Source organism: Meriones unguiculatus, chromosome 12, assembly GCF_030254825.1.
Source record: "Meriones unguiculatus strain TT.TT164.6M chromosome 12, Bangor_MerUng_6.1, whole genome shotgun sequence".
Lineage (NCBI taxonomy): Eukaryota > Metazoa > Chordata > Mammalia > Rodentia > Muridae > Meriones > Meriones unguiculatus.
In genome coordinates this window covers 88,136,228-88,157,176 of record NC_083360.1, presented here as the reverse complement: position 1 = coordinate 88,157,176, position 20,949 = coordinate 88,136,228, and the positions used below count along the sequence as shown (strand labels likewise).

General features: G+C 41.3%; 1 protein-coding gene across 20 annotated transcripts in view; it reads left to right on the top strand.

The window, feature by feature from the left end:
* Elavl4 (ELAV like RNA binding protein 4) overlaps positions 1 to 20,949 on the top strand; it is a 145,435-nt gene that overhangs the window by 45,034 nt on the left and 79,452 nt on the right. For 4 of the 20 annotated variants that reach the window (XM_060366132.1, XM_060366128.1, XM_021654255.2 and 1 more), the window contains exon 1: positions 18,806 to 19,107. The exons of 4 other annotated variants lie outside the window; for them this stretch is intronic. In XM_060366132.1, the coding sequence (XP_060222115.1) occupies positions 19,099 to 19,107 (9 nt within the window). In that variant the 5' untranslated portion in view covers positions 18,806 to 19,098. Of the gene's footprint in view, positions 1 to 15,239; positions 15,531 to 15,859; positions 15,991 to 18,805; positions 19,108 to 19,159; positions 19,259 to 19,480; positions 19,865 to 20,949 lie in introns of those variants that run through there. 12 more of the 20 variants (XM_021654256.2, XM_060366125.1, XM_021654254.2 and 9 more) reach the window with 7 other exon arrangements.

Here is a 20,949-nt window from a genome sequence, read left to right as displayed (position 1 = left end):
TACTGAATGGAAAAGGGTTAACAGGTTCAACCAGGGTCTTATCTCTTCCAATAATCATGACATCTACAGGTCTCTGCTCAAATGCTAAACAGGCTTAAGTGATTTTCTCATGAATCTGGAGCCTAATCTTTGAAAACCTGTGGCCTCCTCCCCCACTCCTTCCTTCCCATACCCCTTTTCCTACTTTTCCACACCGGTATATTTTACTTTCCAGGAGCCAGAAGTCCATAAAAAGTGAAGTTCTAAACTGCTCTATAAAAGTGTGTGCCACTATGGCTTCTTCAGGACAGGGTGACGCAGAGACTCCTAAAACACTTGAATCTAGTGTTGCTGCCATTTAATTAGACTAACCATCAGTATTAGCCAAAATAGGCTAATAACCGACCAATCTCAGAGGTGTAACGCCGTGAAGGTCGTGTGTCAACACGGGTCCACAGCAGAACATGCTCCACGCCCTGGGTCCTTCCCAGGTCGTGAATTCCTTGGCGTTCTTCCTCAGAAACTCTGAGTCTGCTCGGTGGGCAGAGAGGAAGAAAAGGCGGCACATCTTACAGAAGGTTAGGGGCCGATATATCTCACTCCCAGCTCCCTTCTGCTCTGGAGTACTCGGTCATTCAGCCCCAATGTCGTCTAGCCAGGTTACCAGGCAGAAAACCAAACTGGATTTGGTGGCAGAACCTACTCCATTTTTGAAAAAAAGGTGATTGGTCTCGCTATCAGCGAAAAGGGATGTGAGAAGAATCCTATGGCCCCCTTATTTGAAAGTCTTTTTAGAGAGGGGTGTGGGGTAGGAGGGACACGGGGTGAAAGAATGCAATAGCTTTTTCGGTCTCTGAGATTCTCGGATTCAATGAAGTAGCAGAGTCTCAGAGCCGAGTTTCCGGTGCCTTAAACTGAGTTCCTGGAGTAGAAATGGAACGTTGAATTTCATTTTTTAAATTGTTCTTCCAGCTTGACGTATTGAAGATTTTTAGCACGCACGCTCACACCTGGCTGCCCGCCACCTTCTGCCATTGCAGATATGCTTACAGGAAACCGTAAATGGATCTGCTTTTGATGCTGGCAGCATCTTACTAAAATGCTTTTGCTGGCATCATGGAACAGGAGCGGAATTCAGCTGGGACCAATAATGAGGCTATTTAGAAAGTTCTCTCTTCCACCCCCTGACAAGGCAGATGTGATGGGGATTTTTCCACTCCCATTCTGTCGCTGGTGGCCGAAATTAGTTCAAGGCCATCAAAAATGTTTAGACCTTGAGAGCTGAAACCCAAGCCCCATAAAGAAGACAAATCCTCTTACTCCTACCTAGCAAGAGGAAAAGAAACTCATCCCAAAAACTCCCAGCACAGCAGTGCGTCACCTATTGTTCTATAATAGTCCTAGAAAAATCACAGCCCTGAATCGGTGGCTGGGATGGGGGAAAGAGTATTGGCTTCCATTAAAAACGTTTCTAGATAACATTTACAGTGGCCTCTGCTTTCTTTTCTCCCTTTGGATCTCGTAACAGTGAAACATTCTTTTTAAGACTTTCCCACTGCTGGCACCATGTTTTAAAGTTCACAGCTACTGTCCTATGAGGTGGGTGTTTCAGGCAATATCCCTGCTTAATAGATAAGGCTACGTGAGGTCCACAGAGATTAACTGACACGATACAAGATTAGTGCCCAAACCTCTGTACTGATGTTATGCTGCTTGCGATTCTCAGTGTACTTCTCAAGGTTGTATCAGCTGATGCTTTGGGGGGAGGGGACCTGGAGTCCAATTTAAAGGACTTTATCTATCTGTTGATTCATTCATGCGTATATCCACAAACTTTGTACCAAATACAGATATAGAGAGGAGTCAGGATTTGCCTTTCAAAAGTCCGTAGCCTTATAGAGATAGTGCATAAAAATAAACAATGAATACAAATAACTGTATGGACAGCAGATGATGGCTATATAAATAGGGAATATGCCGAACTTGATACACAATGGAGGCATGGTCATTTCTTCCTTAGATGGTCAAGAGAGTCCTGTAAGACTTGTTCCCTTGTTCTTAGGCCTATAGTGACCTAGTACAATCCTCTAAATTTAGAGAATTGTTTGGATCTGACCCACATCATCAGTGTTAACTACGTATTCTCTTATCTTGTTCTGCATTTGCTTCAAGACTAATCCTGGGCCCCCAGGCCTAGTTCTAAAGGATCCTGAGCCATGTCATATCCTTGCTGCATTTCCCAAGCCCAAGCGAGAACAGGTCCTCTTGTGAGAACCAAGAGGCTGCTTGGCAATTTGAAAATATTCGGAAATCAAGCTCTGAACTCAAGGGAGCATTAAGGGAGTCTGGCTTGGTGAGAAGGAGAGAATATGAACTTCCATTTAATTAGGTAAGCCAGCACCATGCTAAGCACGGAAGACAGAGATGTTATAAAGAAACCTTGAGCTTTCAGAAGTTTCTAGATTACACTAAGGATCCCTTTTCCCAAGCATTAGTGAAGGAAAGTGGTTTATACAGAAAACTGTGCTTCTGGAGATTAGGAGCGCTAACTTAACACTCAATGGGTGTCTACTGAACGTGAACTCTACTCTAGATGCTACAAGGATCCTACAGATGAGGATGGTCTCTCCTTGCTCTATATTTCAAAGCAATTAACTTATCTATCCTATCTTTCTCGTAGCTGGGTGCAAGAATAATACAGTAAACACTAAATGTTTAATGGTTATAATTAATCAAAAATAGATGTTTCTTACCCAAGGTCTTTCTTTTTTGTGTGTGAGTAAACTGATAATAACAGTACTTCAGTTACAGAATTATTTGAAATTGAACAAATGAATATAAAGATCTAAGAATAACACCTGTCAAAGCAAAGGCTCAATAGGAAACAGCAGAATGTGAAAGCTCTTCACAATGGAGTAGGGTTACCTATAGCTTTCTGTATAATAAACACAGGTAAAGCAGCTGTTTAGAAGCTTGTCCAGGGAAATTTGCAGTTATTAATGTATTTAATCATTGCTTATTATGAATTAGATATAAACCTCATCCTCTAAGAACTTAGGCTTAATAGGAAAGACAGATATGCAAAATAAGACCACGAGCACGCATGTGTCTGCCAGCAAACAACATCCTACAAATTTGCAGGGTTGACTAGGGGTGTGCTGGGTACATTTTGCAGAGCACGCATTGAAGATGTGGGTTCCGTATCATCTGTTCTCATCCACTGTGTCACTTTGGACAAGCACACAGGGTCACACTGCTTGTTTTCACGTAAATATTGTATCTACCTGTCATCTGTCTACCCATCTCTTACCTATCTATGTGTCATCTATCTATCTATCTGTCTATCATCTATCCATATATCTAAACTATTTCAACTTTGACAATCCACCTCCCAACCCTTCTTCACTTAAAGAAACACAAGATACAATGAACAGTGGAGACTGATAATACCGAAGATTGATAATCCAAGTTTCATAAATGCCCAAAGAAAAGCTGGAAAGTGATCCCTTGTCTTGCTCCTGTCTTGAACTGTTGTCACCTGCATACTCTGAGCCTCCAGTTCTGATGGACTCTTGTCTAATGGCCACAATGACCTTCCTGAAATTCCAGTCTCACCAAACTGCCTCCTGGCTCTCAATTCACCCACCGGCCCACACCGTGTTACCTAGAATGAACCAGTTTGGCTTCTCCCCTTATCGCTAAGTCAATCAGGGTACCCGAGGAACTGTGAGTCTGCTGACCCACATTAAGTCAGTAAGCCTTACTACTCCCCTGAGAGAGCAGCAGTATTTGATTTATTTTTATATTGGGAATTTTTATAAAATTTTCTTTGGGAGGGAAAAAGCACTCTAGTAAAAATAAATTGAAAATAAATCTTCTACATTTATAAAAAGGTAATCACTCCTGCAGTGGAGCTATGCACTCTCCTTTTTACCTAAATCATATATTCATATTTATGTAAAGGACATGGTGGATATGTATTTGTATATATGTATACATATGTACAACTATGTAATAGTTTCATACCGTGTATTTAAAGATACCATTAACTGTCTGAAGTACTTGCATCTCCTAGAGTTTTTTTCAAAGTTCTGGTTGGATTGCATAGGCCACGAAAATATGGGTCACTGAAGAATTCTCACACTACAAATCAACAGGGTTTTTTTTCTGCACTATTCAAGACCACTGGAACAAGCCAGGCACAATGGTGCACACCTATAGTCCCAGCACTCTGGGAGGCAGAGGCAGGCAGACTTATGTGAGTTTAAGGCCAGCCTGGTCTACAAAGTGAGTCCAGGACAGCCAAGGCTATACAGAGAAACCTTGTCTCAAAAAAACAAAAACAAAATTTAAAATAAACAAAACAAAGGACTAGTGGGATTGCCTTGGTTAAGCACTGTCTTAGTTAAGAATTGTCTGTAGTTAAGCACATTTCCAGCTATGGAAACACAGATCTGTGAGCAGATCCTCCATGTTACATACACTCGATAAGGTTGCACAGAGAGCGCCCCCACCTTCATCAATACCACACTATCTCTGTTAAAATCCAACAGCCTCGGCTTCGGCGTCAGCTTCAGCTTCCGCTCAGAGAAATGGATTTGTCTCAGACAAAAGCTTCTACTTCACAGTAGAAAAGACACCTCCCTAATTTTATCTAAGTTGAATTTTATGAGAAATAGATTCCTGTGGAAGGGTGGGTTTAAGTTATCTTTGGAATGCATCTATTTTCATGTATTCTAAGAAAGGTCAAGTCTTAGCCTGTTGTGGGAGTGTATTAATGGTACTTTAGCAAATACTTACCAAGTACCAACTAGGGAAGCCACTGTGCTTAATTAGAGGGAGACAAAGACAAACAAAATTAGTTCTTGCCCTTGAGCATCTGGAAAGCAGGTGGGAGAAACAGACCCGCCAGTGAGTGCGTAGTGCCCCAGCATGAAGTCTGTGGAGCAGGAAGAATGAGCCCGAGCAGAGCTCAGATAGTGGAAAGGTTAATTTTTCTTAGTGAGGTTGAGGCTTTGAAGGAAAAATATGATTTCCCAGGAAGAGAAGGCATTCCAAATAGAAGAACCAACAAAAACAGGGGCCTGGAGCAAAAAAGCCCTGTGTTACAGGGGAAATAGATTGCCGTGTCTAGAGCTGTGTGTGGAAAGCCGTGTCCCCGTAGAGCCGTAAGACTCAAATGAGAGCCACATCGGAAAGAGTCTTGAATGTCAGACTTGACCTGACAAATGAAGCTCTTTAGAGGATTTGAAGACAGGAGAGTAAACAGAACCTAGGCAAACTGTACAAAACTGACAATATTTGCCCTATAAAAAATAATTTCATGTGCTTTAACCTGATACCAAAATACTCAGTGGTCTAGAAGAAAAAAAAAAAAAAAGACTCAGCAGTTAAGATCACTCGCTGCCCTTTTAGAAGATAAGATCTCTTGCCACCACCCATGTCAGTCAGTCTGTTAGTTCAGCCACAGGAATTTAACAGCCTCCTCAGGCCTCCACATGTACCCCCACACAGGTGTACATACACACATACATTAAACAAAAGAAAAGAAATCTTTTTAAAATACCTCAGATGATTGGGTACATCTCAGCGTGTCACACGCTGTAATGCGTACCTTGCTTAGATTCTTTTTTACGCCGTCATAACAATTATTATTGTTGCAGTTTAAGTAAGTTTCATCCCTGAGGTGGGTAGACTATCTATGTTCTTGGTCAAAGTCCTGGTCCTCACTTCTAAGAATGGATGGTTTCAATGATTTTAAGCAAACAACTCCAGTTCTACATTTTATTCAAACATTTACAGCTGGACACAGTGGCACACACCTGTGATCTCAGCACTCTGGGAGGATCTCTGTGAACAGACCAGACCAGCCTGGTCTAGAAAGTGAGTCCAGGACAGACAGCAAAGGCTACACAGAGAAACCCTCTCTCAAAAAAACAGAAAAACAATTTTTAAAAAAATCCAGTAATCAGAATGGATATCAGAATAACACAATAGGAACCTGGCTCTTTGTTAGAGTAAGATTTTAAATCTTCATCAAAAGCTTTTTCCCTTTTTATGCAACATTCTTGCACTGTAAAGTAAGTTGAAAATCTGAGTTTAAAGGCTTAGAAGATGTCTCAGTAAGTAAAAGAGCCTGATGTCCAAGCGTAAGGAACTGAGTTCAAATCCCCCAAACTCACATAAAGCACATGCTTGAAATCCCAGAAAATCTAAGGTAAAATGGGAGGTGGAGTCAAGAGAATCCTGAGGAACTCACGGTACACAGAAGAAATAACAAAACAAAACAAAACAAAGGAACCTTATCTTAGACAAGGTGGAAGGCAAAACCCAACATCTACACTTGTCCTCTATCCCCAGTGTGCATGCCACAAGACTAAGCAGACACATGCATATGTACACACATGCACACACAGAGTACACTCACCAACATGCACACGCAAATAAATGGAGTGAACTTCTTATTTTCATGAAGCTACGTTGGGCAGCTACTGTGGGTAAAGGCCATTACTCTAGACATGTTCTTCTACCCATGGAAATGCAGGCGGTTTATGTTGGGTAGAGAGCTCAACCGGATACTAACACCTCATGAGACATGGTGGCAGAAGAATCCATCTTTCAGCACCCAGGGTCTTGGAACTGGCATGCATAGGTTCTGTGGTCCAATTTAATAAGAGACTTTCAAAAATGAAGAGGCCCACTGAGGTTGCTGTGCTTGTGTGTGTTGTGTTTCTTTCTGCCTCGAGGTACCCATACACTAGCAGACAATAACAAACAAATTTCAAATCGGCGTTTGCACTTTGTCTAAGTAATGAAACCTTAAGAGTTTCAAAAGCCTTGAACAGATTGGAAGCTTTAACGCTGCTCATAACTTGTATGACACACGTTTGGATTTCCAGGATTTTTTAAGGCTAGGAATACCCTTTGAAAGCATTCTCACTTCACTGGCAATCTACAGACAGTCAAGTGTGATGGGCATTTGATCTCCCGATACTCCATTTTATGTGTAATGAAGTGGACAAGGTAAGTAACAAATAATGAAACCTGTAAGTCCTAATTTGGAGCTAAGTCAGTGTGTTTTTATGTTTTATCTTTATTGCGCACAGAACCTTAGGTTCCATGTAGCACTGTAAAAATCCTAATGTAGGTTTTAAACACTGTGAGTTTGGCTATTTGCTCTTTTCAGAAAAGGTGTCATGGTGAATAGCTAAGTGGTGATGTCTGATATAGACATTTTAAAATAATATATTTTTTAAAATATCACTTTAAAAATAATTTAAAAGAATTATATATAACCATGATTTCTGTAGGAACTCAAAGTTAATGGTGATTTTATTTTATTTTATTTTATTTTTTTAATCAGAGTGGTTGAAGAAGAAAAAAAGTCCTCTGAAAGAACCCACCCAGCAGAGGATCAAAGCAGATGCTAAGACTCACAGCCAAACTTTGGGCAGAGTTCACAGAGTCATAGGAAAGACTGGAGGAATGGAAGGACCCAGAGCAGACAGGAGCTCCACAAGGAGACCAACAGAGCCAACAAATCTGAGCCCATTGGGGGCCCGCTGAGACCGATGCACCAACCCAGGACCATGCATAGAGAGTCCCTAGACCCCTTGCTCAGATGTAGCCAATAGGCAGCTCAGTCTCCATGTGGGTTCCCTAGTAAGGGGAGCAGGGGCTGTCTCTGACATGGACTCCGTTGCCAGCTCTTTGATCACTTCCCTCTGGTGGGGGTTCCTTGCCAGACCACAGAGGAAGAGGATTCAGGCAGTCCTGATGAGACCTGATAGGGAGGGGTCAGATGATAGAGGAGGAGAGCTCCCCTTTTCTGAGGACTAGAGGAGGGGATTAGGGGGTAAGAGGGAGGAAGGGTGGTACCAGGAAGAGACAAGGGAGGGGCCTACAAATAGAATGTTAAGTGAATAAATTATTTTTAAAAACTTAAATTAAAAAATAATAATAATTTCAAAGTAGGACCAGGGCTTTTAATAGGACTGGGTGTTTGTAGGAGGCCAGCAACATTTTGGTTACCTATAACCAAAGATCTCATGAAGAAAGGCTTACAGGTAGTGGGATTCTTCAGCAAACAATGCTTGTGAGAGTTGTAATGTTAAAACTTCTGCCCAAATGCCTTACATAAAAAATACTCATCTTCATTAAAGATGTGATTATTTTCAAGGAGGTATTTTGAACTTGAAGCTGCTGTTGCTAAGGGGTTGCTAAGGCAAATGAGCTACTCAGCACTAATGTGCAACTTTACTCTTCTGCTTAGAAATAGTAAAATCATTCCCCCAGCTTCAGAGTCATCTAGGGAGGAAAAGTAAGAAGGGTCAAGTGGAGAGTCGCCTCTTTCTGATGGTTGTCTAGCATGTCTCTCTGTTTTTTCTCACCTTTCCTTACCTCTCATGGAGAAAAAGGAACCATATCTTTGTATGTATGAAAGCTCTGCAGGTGAGCTAGGCCACTAAGCATGGCAGGGTTCTGCAAAACTAGAATATCCTCCACTAAGACGCTAGGGAAGTGTCTGCCCATTGAAAGGGAAGCGGCAGTGGATTGCTGATCTAATATACCTGCTGGTGACCAACCTCAGCAAAGGTGTTTGTCTTGTCTTGTTTTCTTTTGTTTTGTTTTGTGTTTTTAATAACTAAACAATAAGAGAAAGTCAATACAGATAACTATGCATTGCTAAATAAAGTGCAGCAATTGTGCCCTGGGCATTTTGTTTATAAATTTGTCTAAAATATTTGGAATGAATAATGTATGTTCTTCCATTGAGTGGCCACCTTATCCCAAGTACTGATTTTCTATGTGCTGGGGTTATAAGGAAATAACATACAATTTCTACCATGCAGCTTCACAGTAGAGCATAGAAATAACAGTGGGCTGTAATTCACTGAATACAGTCTGCAATAGACTTGTGGAAATGTTATCAAAGCTTGGGCTTATGTTCACCGTGAATTTTTATAAATACATTTATAACATATTTTGAATGATAAACGCCTTCAGGTTTTAGTAAACATCCGAAGAACGGGCACTTTCTGATCTACTTCCCGTGACCAGAAAGCATGCACACAACAGAACAGCTGTGGCTCTCTTAATTTTTTTATAGGTCAGGGTCTATCATCACCTGGTGGCAGGACATAGAAATTGCAGTCCAAGTCTTAGGCGTGGGTATTTTGGTTTGTGCTAGTCATTCCTTAGTGATATTCAGGAGATATCAAAAACATTACTCTTAATGTGAATTTTTAAGTGTGAATTAATACAGAGAATAATATTTAAATTTATTCAAACTTACATTTTTTATTAATTACACTTTATTTATTTTGTGTCCTCCCTGTAGCTTTCTCCCTCTTTCCCATCCAAACCCTCCCTCCCTCCCCCTTCTCCACTCTTGCCCTTCCCCAAGACCACTGATGGAGGAGGTCTTCCTCTCCTTCCTTCTGATCCTAGTCAATTAGGTCTCATTAGGAGTGGCTGCATTGTCTTCCTCTGTGGCCTGGTAAGGCTGATCCCCCCTCAGGGGGAGGTGATCAAAAAGCAGGCCAATCAGTTCCTGTCAGAGACAGTCCCTGTTCCCATTACTATGGAACCCACTTGGACATTGAACTGCCATGGGCTACAGCTGAGCAGGGGTTCTAGGTTATCTCCATGCATGGTTGGAGTATCAGTCTCAGAAAAGACCCCTGTGTCCAGATTTTTGGGTTCTGTTGCTCTTCTTGTGGAGCTCCTGTCCTCTCCAGATCTTATCGTTTCCCACTTCTTTCATAAGATTCCCTGCACTCTGCCCAAAGGTTGGCCATAAATCTCAGCATCTGCATTGATAGTCTGCAGGGCAGAGCCCTTCAGAGGCCCTCTGTGGCAGACTCCTGACTTGTTCGCTGTTTTCTCCTTCTTCTGATGTCCATCCTCTTTGCCTTTCTGAATGGGGTTTGAGCATTTTAGCCAAAGTCCTCCTTCTTGATTAGTTTCTTTGGGTGTACAGATTTCAGTAGGTTTATCCTATATTATATGTCTTTATGAGTGAGTATATACTGTGTGTGTCTTGATGCTTCTGGGATAGCTCACTCAGGATGATCTTTTCCAGATCCCACCATTTGCCTGCAAATTTCATGATTTCCTTGTTTTTTATTGCTGAGTAATGTTCCATTGTGTAGATGTACCACAATTTCTGTATCCATTCTTCAGTTGAGGGGCATCTGGGTTGTTTCCATGTTCTGGCTATTACAAATAAAGCTGCTACAAACATGGTTGAGCAAATATCCTTTTGTGTACTTAAGCATCTTTTGGATATATGCCTAGGAGTGGTATAGCTGGATCTTGAAGCATTATTCCTAATTGTCTGAGGAAATGCCTGATTGATTTCCAAAGTGGTTGTACAAGTTTACATTCCCACCAGCGGTGGAGGAGGGTTCCCCTTTCTCCACAACCTCTCCAACAGGTGTTGTCACTTGAGTTTTTTATCTTAGTCATTATGATGGGTGTAAGGTGAAATCTCAGGGTCATCAAACTTACATTTTTAAATAGAAAGTACTATGTCTAGAAAGTACTATGTCTATGTTATAGTAAAACCTTGTGGACTGAGTTGGAAGCACGTAGTATATATGAAACCTAAATTTGTTTCTTAATGGTCATATGATCCTAAGAAAACCATTTAGATGGCCTGATAATTTTTTTTTAATTTGAAGGCTCACTATTGTGAGATTGACATTTCTAACAGACAAAGCACTTTATGCATTGTTTGACACATAGTTTACACTCCATGATTTTTAATTGTTGTTCCTTTTGTAATAGTGCTTACCAAATAAAGGTTCTCACATTCCTCATCACAGAACGGTCCTCTGTGTATGACTTAAAAATAGGAGCAGTTAGACTGGATCCAGAGGATTCCTTGGAAGGGATATAGCTAGAATGGTCTGTCTGTTAACATCATTTTCCAACTCTCTCCCACTGCTCTTGTTCTGAAACAAAATATTCTAACTTTACTGGCCAACATATATCATTCTTTAAAACTTATCCCCAGATGTAATTTCTCCAGCTTGAAATATTTTTTCACATTTTTTTTCCTATACTGCTAGGAATCACGCATGCAAATGAAAGTTCTTCCCCAGTTGAATTGCAAGTTCCTTGAAGGTGGGGACTGCAATTTGTAATTATTTTTGGATGTCACATTAAGAATTTAGTACTAAACTTTACCCACAGGGCTAAGTAAATGTTTGTCTACAGCGGGTATTTTTCATTAGAGCTGAAGAGTCCATTCAAACCTTTGTTAGTTATTATTGTGCTGTTATTCTCCAATTGTCTGAAGAGTCTTTATATCACATATTCTTCAATGAGATTTTTCCCTTGAAGCTATTACTAATTTATTCATTCCTTGGATTCAATATATTGTAATAAAAAACAGGATATAGGATAAAAGATAGGATACTGTTTCCACCAAGCTTGTATTTCTCTTAACACTGGCAACAAACTTTAAGTAAAGGATTGCATTTGTTTTACAGGTGAGGAAGCGAAGAGTAATGAAGCTTAGAGTATCTTTTTACCCCAGGGAACTGTTCAGAGAGCCCTGGTTGGGTTGAATGAATTGGGTCTTGGGATAGTACGTATGTGACTGCTGCTCCTCGAGCGTTCTATATACATGTGTGCTGTCCACAAACGAGAACACAAAAGTTTGTTCAACCAGTGATCATTGAGCTCTTCTAGACATAGAGCAGGAAAAAGAGGTGGACTTGGGAATTCTGCCATTTGGCCTTTAGGAATTTTTGCCTTCCAGCTTTAATCCTTTGTATCTCTGCTTTTCCCGGTCTACAGCCTAATCATGATAGATTAAAATGAGACATCTGGAAGCCACACCTGGCTAAAAGCACATTATGAACAAATCTGTTGGTCTTTTCAATTGAGAAAAATTAAGCATGCCTTCTGCCCTCCCTTTCCTCTCTCTTCTTGGCTGTGTCCATCTTTCTCAGTCATTCAAAGAGTTGTTGTTGTTGTTGTTGTTGTTGTTTTTAACTAAGTGTATTGTTCTGTGATAGAGAGGAGGAAAGATCTTACTTTTAAATACGAAGACACATTTCTGTGTGCTGTGATGTTCTGCAGTGTTGTGCCTGTCCGGTGCCGACCACCTGGTTTAGCATACAGCAGACTTCTGGTACAAGACTGGATGTTTTATCCTCCTCTCTTTCCGTTTATCCCCTTCCTCACTCTTTTTTCTAAACTGGAAACTTCCTTGCCTTTTATAACACATTTATTTCATTATTACCAACTGCAGAATTATAAAAGAGCCTAGAAGTTTTTAATAACGCACTGAATTATTTTCAGAACTGAATTAAGCAACTTAAATATTCTATCCTTCAAGGGTCTAATAGCCACTCCATATTTCATCCTTTCTGTGCTTATTTTTTTTACTTAAATTTAGATAAGGTTTCTGGTGCTTTGTTTTTATTTTCTTTTTAGTAGCTCTCTTTTGAACTAATACAAAAAGGGCCTTAGATCCCTTAATGCAAAGATCTTCTGAAATCCTCATGTTTTCACACTAACCCTACAGAATTGTCATGTTCTGTGAGGAAGAAAAATCAGAGAAAAGTCGAGACTACTGCTATACCTAAATTATGACCTATAAAGCAATCTTCTCACTGTCTCCATTTCTCTCCCAAAGAGTTATGCTATTTCTTGAGGAGTATAGTCCAAGGCAAATTTGAGAAGGCAAATGTAGCTTGACTCTGGAAAGAAGCCTACATTCAGAAGCGGCTCGAGCTTAGGAGAGTGGACAATGGAGTGTGGGTCTGCTCTAGTCAGTTTACCTTTACAGGTGAACGCTCAGCAGTTGAGGAAGACCAGACATCTGCTTGTCATGTATGCCCACACAACAGCACTCTCCCACAGACTGTGGTCAATCTACTGCTTAGGTTGGAGAAAGACATCAAACATGTATGCCATGTCCACTCATACATCTTTGAGAGAACATTCCACGGTGAATTTCTAATCCTCGTGCAGACTCTGTGTCAGCCTGGCACAGTGATACGTGTCCACTTTCCAATAAAACTGATTTAATGTCTCCACAGGGGGAAAAAAAGGGGAGACAAATCCAACCGTGATTCAACAAAGAAAAGTTAAGCTTCAGATTTTATCAAAGCTTTCAAATATAGTATCTCATTGTCTGGGAAGACTAATTATATTTTCTGTAAAGAAAGAAACATCAACAGTTTATATATTTTTTTGAAAGGAGGAAAGGATGAAAAGAAACAACCACAGGTAAATGTCAGGTCATAGTCACTGGTGGTGCTATCTGAATGGTGTGCCATAATCATATTAGGGCAGTGCTCGTGGAATTCCAGATTTCTGCATGACAGTGAAGAAGAAGCAGCAAGTGTGTGTGTGTGTGTGTGTGTGTGCGCGCGCGCGCGCGTGCGTGCGTGCATTCTACCTTGCCTCTCTATTTTGCTAATTCAATTGAGGAGCAAGAAGAGGTGATGCAGACAGCCAGAGAGGCCAGGTTCGCAGCTGTGATCACGGGACTGGGGAGGAAAGAGCAGACCAACTTGGAGTTTTGTGTGTTGCACGTGAACACTCTGGAAGTGCCCTAATGCACTGAAAATGAGCCAGCCACAGTCATATGGACCAGGTCTGTTTAGCCACAGCTCTCGGTAGCATGGCAGATGGTAGAGCGTCAATGGGTGGTATTGATTGGCTGGATTTGCCTTAGGGTAACAAGACTATGGGTCTTTAAGGCCGCTCCCCCGCCCTTCCTCTTATTTTCCTTTGTGAAGCTGCCTACAGTGGTGGTTTCTCTTTTCCATGCCCCAACGCCCTGACCCCTAGCATTCCCTTTTTCCCTTTTTCAAATCTAAAGTCTTCCTTGGTAATCAAGTTAGAAAGGTTACCTTGAGATAAACACTCTTTAAATTATCACCAAGGCAAGGAAACTCGAGAATATTTTATTTACTAGGCTGATTACATTTTAATGTTTGAAGAAAGTGACATTTTTTAATTAGTGTTTAAGACATATGGTGAGTGTACAAATTAGCTTATTTCATACAACCAGAATTTGATGAGAGCAACTCCTCCTTCTCACTCCCCAGCTAAAAATTGTCACTTGAAACTTAATGTATGCGAGGAGGTTAAGTGCTATTAAATGGTGCACACTTGACTTAAAGATAAAGGAGACCGTTGCTGTCTTGTGTAGCTAAATGCTGCCTGGACGGGCTGGAAAAGTACTAGAATTGGCATTTGTGTCTTCAGAGATGTGGAAGTTCAGAGCTTTAATATTGTCCAGCCAAGAAAAACAAAAACACCAGGTATGTGGTTGCGTGTCCGTGTGTGTGTGTGTGTGTTGGTTGGTTTCTGATTTAGACACGTGGGAAAAGTGGCACACGCATGTTTTGTTATTAGCAAAAGATCCTTAAGATGTGGCCATGCAACAATGCAGCCCACATCCTTGTGCTACCCCATTCTCCCTCTCTTGGAGATTTCAATTTGGGGCATTCTCTTGATTCTTGGCCGAAGATCAGATTAATTGGAACAGAGTAATACAAAGGAGACGCCAAGTTAGGTATACCTCCAAAATCATGTCCAGCAAAAAAATGTTCCTCTTCAAGGCAGATCTTGCAGGAAAAGAGCAGCTCTGGGAAGAGACATGTGTCTGGTTGGAGGCTGTGGTTGTTTATAACTGGCCAGATGATTGCATTTTTTAGAAGACACGCCTAATTTTGGTTTTGCCCTTTGCTTTTTCAACGTATTTGCTTTTAAGCTTTTTGGTCACATGTCAAATAACCTCAGAAGAAAAGTTACACCTTGAGCTCTGTCTCCAATTATTTGTATTTTATCCACATAGCATACACACTTCGGAATCCAGTGTTCATCCTGTGTGACCATTTCCACGGAGTTTTTTAAAGTTCTCCCTTTCTCAGAGTTAATTATATTTTTCCTCGTTCATCATTTGCAGAATGAAACAAGTCTTTTTTGTGTTTCACTCTTCACAGTTCTCATTAGAACTGGTTAGCAGTATTTTGTTTTGCTCTGTTTTGTCTCCTTGCATTAAGTCAAGAGGAAAAAAAAAATATTTACTTAGACATAATACAATAAGAGACAATCTTGCCTGTTGGGATGCTGGTGTTTCTGGTGTCACATCCTGTACCTAAAAGCAATTCCCAGGAGAAAGCACAACACACATACACACACACACACACACACACACACACCTTTTAAGACGCTTCATTTCAATCTGTGTACTCTACCCACCTGGTGGCTATATAGTGAACTGTTACTTTAAAGAGTACTTTAAACACCAGCCATGTTTGGGGCAGGCTGCTCTTGCATATAACAGGAAGCTACTGTGTGAGAGATAAGGGGAAAATTCAGCTCACTGACTAGAGGTTTTAATGTGCGAACTCTGGGGAAATAATATATTGACTGTTCCGTGGTGCGCAAGAAAATTGAAGAACCCTTTGCAGACGGAGTGCTTTGCAAAGGATTCTATCTGTTTCTCTTAAAACAAAATCTGTGGCAAGATGTTTGAAATCAGCAGGACGCTTAATGCTGCTTTATTAAATAATGAGGTAATATTTTGTCACTTTTTTCCGGGCAGCATCTGTTTTTACCCCCACCCCCCTTCATTTCCCCCTGTGTTTATGAAGGGTTCTTTCTTCTTCTTTTTCCTTTCCTTTTTTTCCCCTCCCCTTCCCCCTCCGTAGAAGTCTAGGAAATATAATTCATGCTTCCTTTCCTGTTCCTTGCTTTCCGTGCTTTTGGAGAATTTGGTTGTCTATTTTTTTTTTCCTGTTTCCTAGCCCGTTGTGCCACGTAAGGCTTCTCCACTGCGCGGAGTAGGTAGTTATTAACGCTGAATTGGCTTCTGGTACGGTCCATCTGGACTCTGTGTGGGAAAGCTGGCTGCCGGCGGCCGGCGCTGAGATATCTGCAGCCTTTGAGATGTGTGCATGGTGGCGAGGGGCTCACTGATAAGAGATCACTTCTTTTAAGGGAAATTGTTGTTAATGAGTCAACTGCTCATTTATGGTAAGAGGGACACAGCGGCGCAGCCAGCCCCACAGCGCTGGGATACTGTTTTTTAGGTTGCCTTAACTGCTTGAGTGAGACAAGTTTCTTTCTGTGGTGGTGGATTGTAGCAGGAAAAAAAAAAAAAAATCATGCATGACTGGGAGACTCGCCTGCCTGATTCTTAAGATAATATATTGAGAATCTGTTGCTTTACAAATGCCACGCCACTGATGTAGCGGTCAGCCCCTCTGGCTGAAAGATGAATGGTACTATTGGAAATGCGATAATAAGGTTGACTTTTCCCAACAATGGGATTCTGCCTTTGTCTTTAGAGAAAAGGCCTCTGAGGACATTTGTGCATTTGTTTGAGGATTTCTTTGAAAGACTTTCGTGTGGAGGTTTTTGCAGAAATGATCAATATACAAAGCGCATGGATTTTTTTAGCCTAGCAAGACCAGGTGATTGTTTATGGTGTCATGTGCAGTTACTATTTTAGAAACATGGCCAGACTGTTTTTGTCTTTTTTTTTTTAATATACCTAATGTTATTTTAAGGCTCAATGAGTGTACTGAGATTAGTATGGATGAGAAAAAAAAAAGTGCTAGAAATTTCACCTTTTATGATCTGCACAGAAATGTCAGGTAAATATTTTCTTCCAAGAGAGATGTTTTTATTTGCGTGATTATCAGCATTATGTCAATATACTTTTCCCAATGTTTTGATATTGGTGAGATCACCCTCAAGAGGGTTTTTGGCTGTCAATTTAGGACACGTAGACCTGTCCTATATATTACATCAAACTGTTTGGAGCGCCGAAGCTGGGAATCCATCCTTAGAGCACAGTGCAGAAAGTACTACAGCTCCTGTGTGGCTCCCAGGACTCACCGTGCAGGTGCTCAGAACATTTTAAAGTTTACCTCATTCACTGCTGTCCTACCTGAAAGGCCCGAGAGCTTCACGCTTCTTCTCCTCGTCTTCATGCAACTTCGTTTCTAATAGCCGAATTTGTTTATATTTGAACGTAAGGCTTTATATAATGTGCCCAACACATTGTTTCATGGTTTATCTGTGTTTTCATCGAGTGTGTATATGTATGTTTATTGCATATGTTCAAGAAGCAATGTTTTCAAGAGAATCGTTTTGACCGTTTAAAATGTAGCTGTTTTTTTTTTTTCTTTTCTAGCAATTTTTCACAAACTCAATTACTCTTAGACTCCGAAGCCCAGAAACATGGCATAGCTTGAACTGTAGTTCCATCCTTTCTAGTCCACTGTCAACTTCAGGCAAACACCTAAATAAAAACCATGTTGAGTATTTGTTACCTCTATACATTTATTGGAAAAGAAGTTTTTTAAACTGTGAATTGAATACATATGTAAGTATGAGGCATAAGGGACTCAGGTCAGCCACTTAGAAACCCAGGCCCAAACAAAACCTGCACGTAGTTTCTCCAGCTAGGTGGTGATACCAAGGCTATGAAGCGTGCCACTTAAGCAGGAAGTCTATACACACCACCTTCCTAGATGTCTCCTTGTATGTCTTTTAAGAGGTCAGGGTCCTGATAGACTAGGATCAGAGGGAAGGGGAAGAGGACCTCCCCTATCAGTGGACTGGGAGAGGGACGTGGGTGGGGAAGAGAGAGGGTGGGATTGGGAGGGGAGGAGAGAGGGAGGCGCAGGGGGGATACAAAGTGAATAAACTGTAATTAATAAAAATTAAAAAAAGAAATAGAAAAAAGAAAAAAAAGAAATTTAAAAAAATATTCAATAATAAAAAAAAGAGGTCAGGGGTCAGGGGAAGAAGCAAGGAGAGAGGCAAAGTCTCCTGTTCAGTTGAACGAGATGAGTGAGTGGCCTGCACAGGTAATAAAACGAGGCCATTTTATTTCAGAATCATGTTTTGTCTTCACTGAAGCAAAGAAAGCTAAAGGAAGTATGCTTTAGTCTATTTTTTAAAAATTTGGAGCATGCCCTTATCTAAATAAAAAATTAAATTCATTTAAATAAATCGTTCATCATTCTCAGTTTTGGAAAGCTCATATGAAGTCAGAAAGGTAAAAGCTGACAGCTACCTGCCTCTTCACTTCAGCTTTTTTTTCTCACTTCTTTTCTTTCTTTCTTTCTTTCTTTCTTTCTTTCTTTCTTTCTTTCTTTCTTTCCTATTAAGAAATAGTTTTTTTGAGGCAAAGGTATATGAACCCAATTCACCCAGCCAGCAAGCTTAATCCTAAACTTGCATGCTTTTGAAATGCTGGTCATGTTAGCAGCAAAAAGAAGCACCATTTACAGAAAACCAGCAATACTTGGAAATAATAAAGTTAAAATGTAGAATTATTAGCACATTAAAGTGCTTTTGTTGTATCTTTAAGCCTAGAGGCAGATCATTAAATATGCATTTCGCTAGAAAGCAACTGTCAAGAAAGATAAGGTGGTTGAAAATATTCTCCACTGTAAAAGCCCTCTTTGGAAGGGCTGGGGCTCCTGTATCCCCCAGGACCCAGAAAGGGAGGACACTCCCCACTGTGGAGGTTTGCAGTCCTCCAATGGCCTGCAGTTGTGACAGTACTTTTTGAGCTGGAAAGAGGTAAAAGGTAAAAAATACAAGTATGGCTGTTGTTGCTTCAGCCGGGCTTTAATTACCAGACACAAGAAGCAGTTCAGAAATCTGGTCTCTGTTGTTGTAGAGGTCACCGGATCATTAACATCGTCAATCTGGCAGTAGCTAATTTAAATAGCACCTGATGTTGCAACGCCTCCCTTCGTTTCCCCAGCCAATCAGAGTGTGGCTTCAGCTGACAGATGGTCCCATAAATGGATGTAAAAAGGGGAAGCTTCGAGCCAATTTCAGCAAGGCTCTGTTCAGTTGTTCTTATCTACATCCTAGAATCAGGGGTTTCAGCTCACTGCGCCTTTCTTTCTCTCTCTCTCTCTCTCTTTTTCCCCCTTTCTTTTCCACCCCACCCCCTCCCAATAATTGATTTACTTTACAGTCATCCACACTGCGTTCTGTGGATCTTAAATATATATATACATAACAACAGTAGTCATTTTTAAGTATATTCTGAAAGCTTTGCAAATTCTAAGAGAAGAGTCGAAGCGCTGCGAGACCCAATATTTGCCAATAAGAATGGTTATGGTAGGTATGACTAGATCTATAATCTGTTGTTCGTGTTGCTGAAGGGAGGACAAGCATCTACACCTTGGCCAGTCTTAATGCTTGCACTAGAGTTTAGTTCTCGGCTGCTGTTTGGTTCCTACATTTACTATATCTTTTGTGTAGCGTGCGGGTAGGTCCTTTTATTGAAAAGCAGCGGGGAGAGAGATTGTCATTTTTAACAGGTCATTGTCAGTTTTCCCTTCCACATAAAAGCGGAGGGTGGGGATGGGCTGGAATAATTGCTGGTTTGTTGAAAGAGATTCTATTACTTGAGACCATCGTGAGGGGGTGGAAGGGGGTTGCTTTTTGTGAGAGAGGAGAGGTTTGTCTACATGCCGGGGTTTTCTGGGGCATGGGTGGATGCAGCAGGGTTAGGAATCTCTCCATTTGTGTGCTGGAAATGTGTCTCGGGAGGCAGCTCCTGGGTGCTGAACGCTGAGATGGGCAGTTGTGTTTCGGGGGACTGCGCAGTCAAAACGGCAAAGAGAGTGATTTATTTGGGCTCCAGTAAACGCTGCATCTTGTATTTCAAAGAGTTTCCTGTCATGACCTCATAAAAAGAGGAGGCGGCTTGTATGTGTAGCAGTTCCTGGCGTGTTGAGTTGTTGCTTCCTTCTCTGGGCAGCAGATCTGTAAGAAGGGAATGTCAGCTTTTACATAACGCTCCTTTCTGCTTTTGACACACTTGTGAGGGTCCATCTTCTGAACACAGATGGAGTGGAATGGCTTGAAGATGGTAAGTGGAAAGAGGAAGGCAGCTTGGAGGTTCCAGCAGTGTGTGTGTGTGTGTGTGTGTGTGTGTGTGTGTGTGTGTAAGGATGGTGGACTGTATCGTAAAATACTGCTCTGATGTGTGTGTGAGTGTGCGTGTGTCTGTGTGTATTTCTTTTTCTGAAATTCAGAATCTGCCTCCAAGTATAATGGCATTGCATGCACACAAGGCATATACTGCCTTTTCCATCAAACACATTTTAGATAAGCAAGGTTGGTGTCTTTTTTTGACAATCACAATGTCACTGTCACTGCTGGCTGGCGTGTCCACCGCCTGTGTGAGCCTTCAGCCGAATTACACGACTGTTAAAGTTAAAGGCACATTTCTTTTTCAGGCTCATGCTAGGAGTGATGGGGAAGGCTGGGAATGAGGGGTGGAGGGGGTGAGATTCAGTACCAGCAGATGCAATTGTGAAACAGGACTTTGAGATGTGGATGGGAAGTGGAAAACCTTTCTGCCGAAGTAGTAAATCTATTTTTAGCATCGTCTTTTTCTGGAAAAGGAAACAGGGAAACTCCTTGAGTGCTGCTCCTGTCTCCTGGTGTTGACCCTAAAGATATGGCACAAAATGGCACAAATACATGCCACGAGTGCCCACTTTGACTTTGAATTTCCACCAGCAATAGCTTTCGGGGGATTTGGGGCTGAGCAGTGGGGAGAGCTCTAAATTCATATTTTTTTTAAACTGGAGAAGCCTGGGGAGGACTTTTCACTCTGCATAGTTGGTATAACAAAGCTGTGGTCTCTTTCCCATTCTTAGAGGATTGCCTTTGTCTGGCTGCTTGTTTTGATGGGTGTAAAACAAATAAGATTAGACCGAGCAGCCCAACTGAAAGCGATAGCTGGGAGGAAAACCCAATGAAAGGTTGCCGGGGAAACGAACAGAGGAGAAGCCGAGCAGGGAGCAGGTGGCTATCATGAGAACACACTGCAAACAGTGTAAAAAGGGAGGAGGGGGACAGGACCGCGATTATCTCTGCTGTTCTTTGTGGCTACCCCAACTTTAATTATTCTTCATAAATAGGTGTTAATTACATTTCTAACTCTGG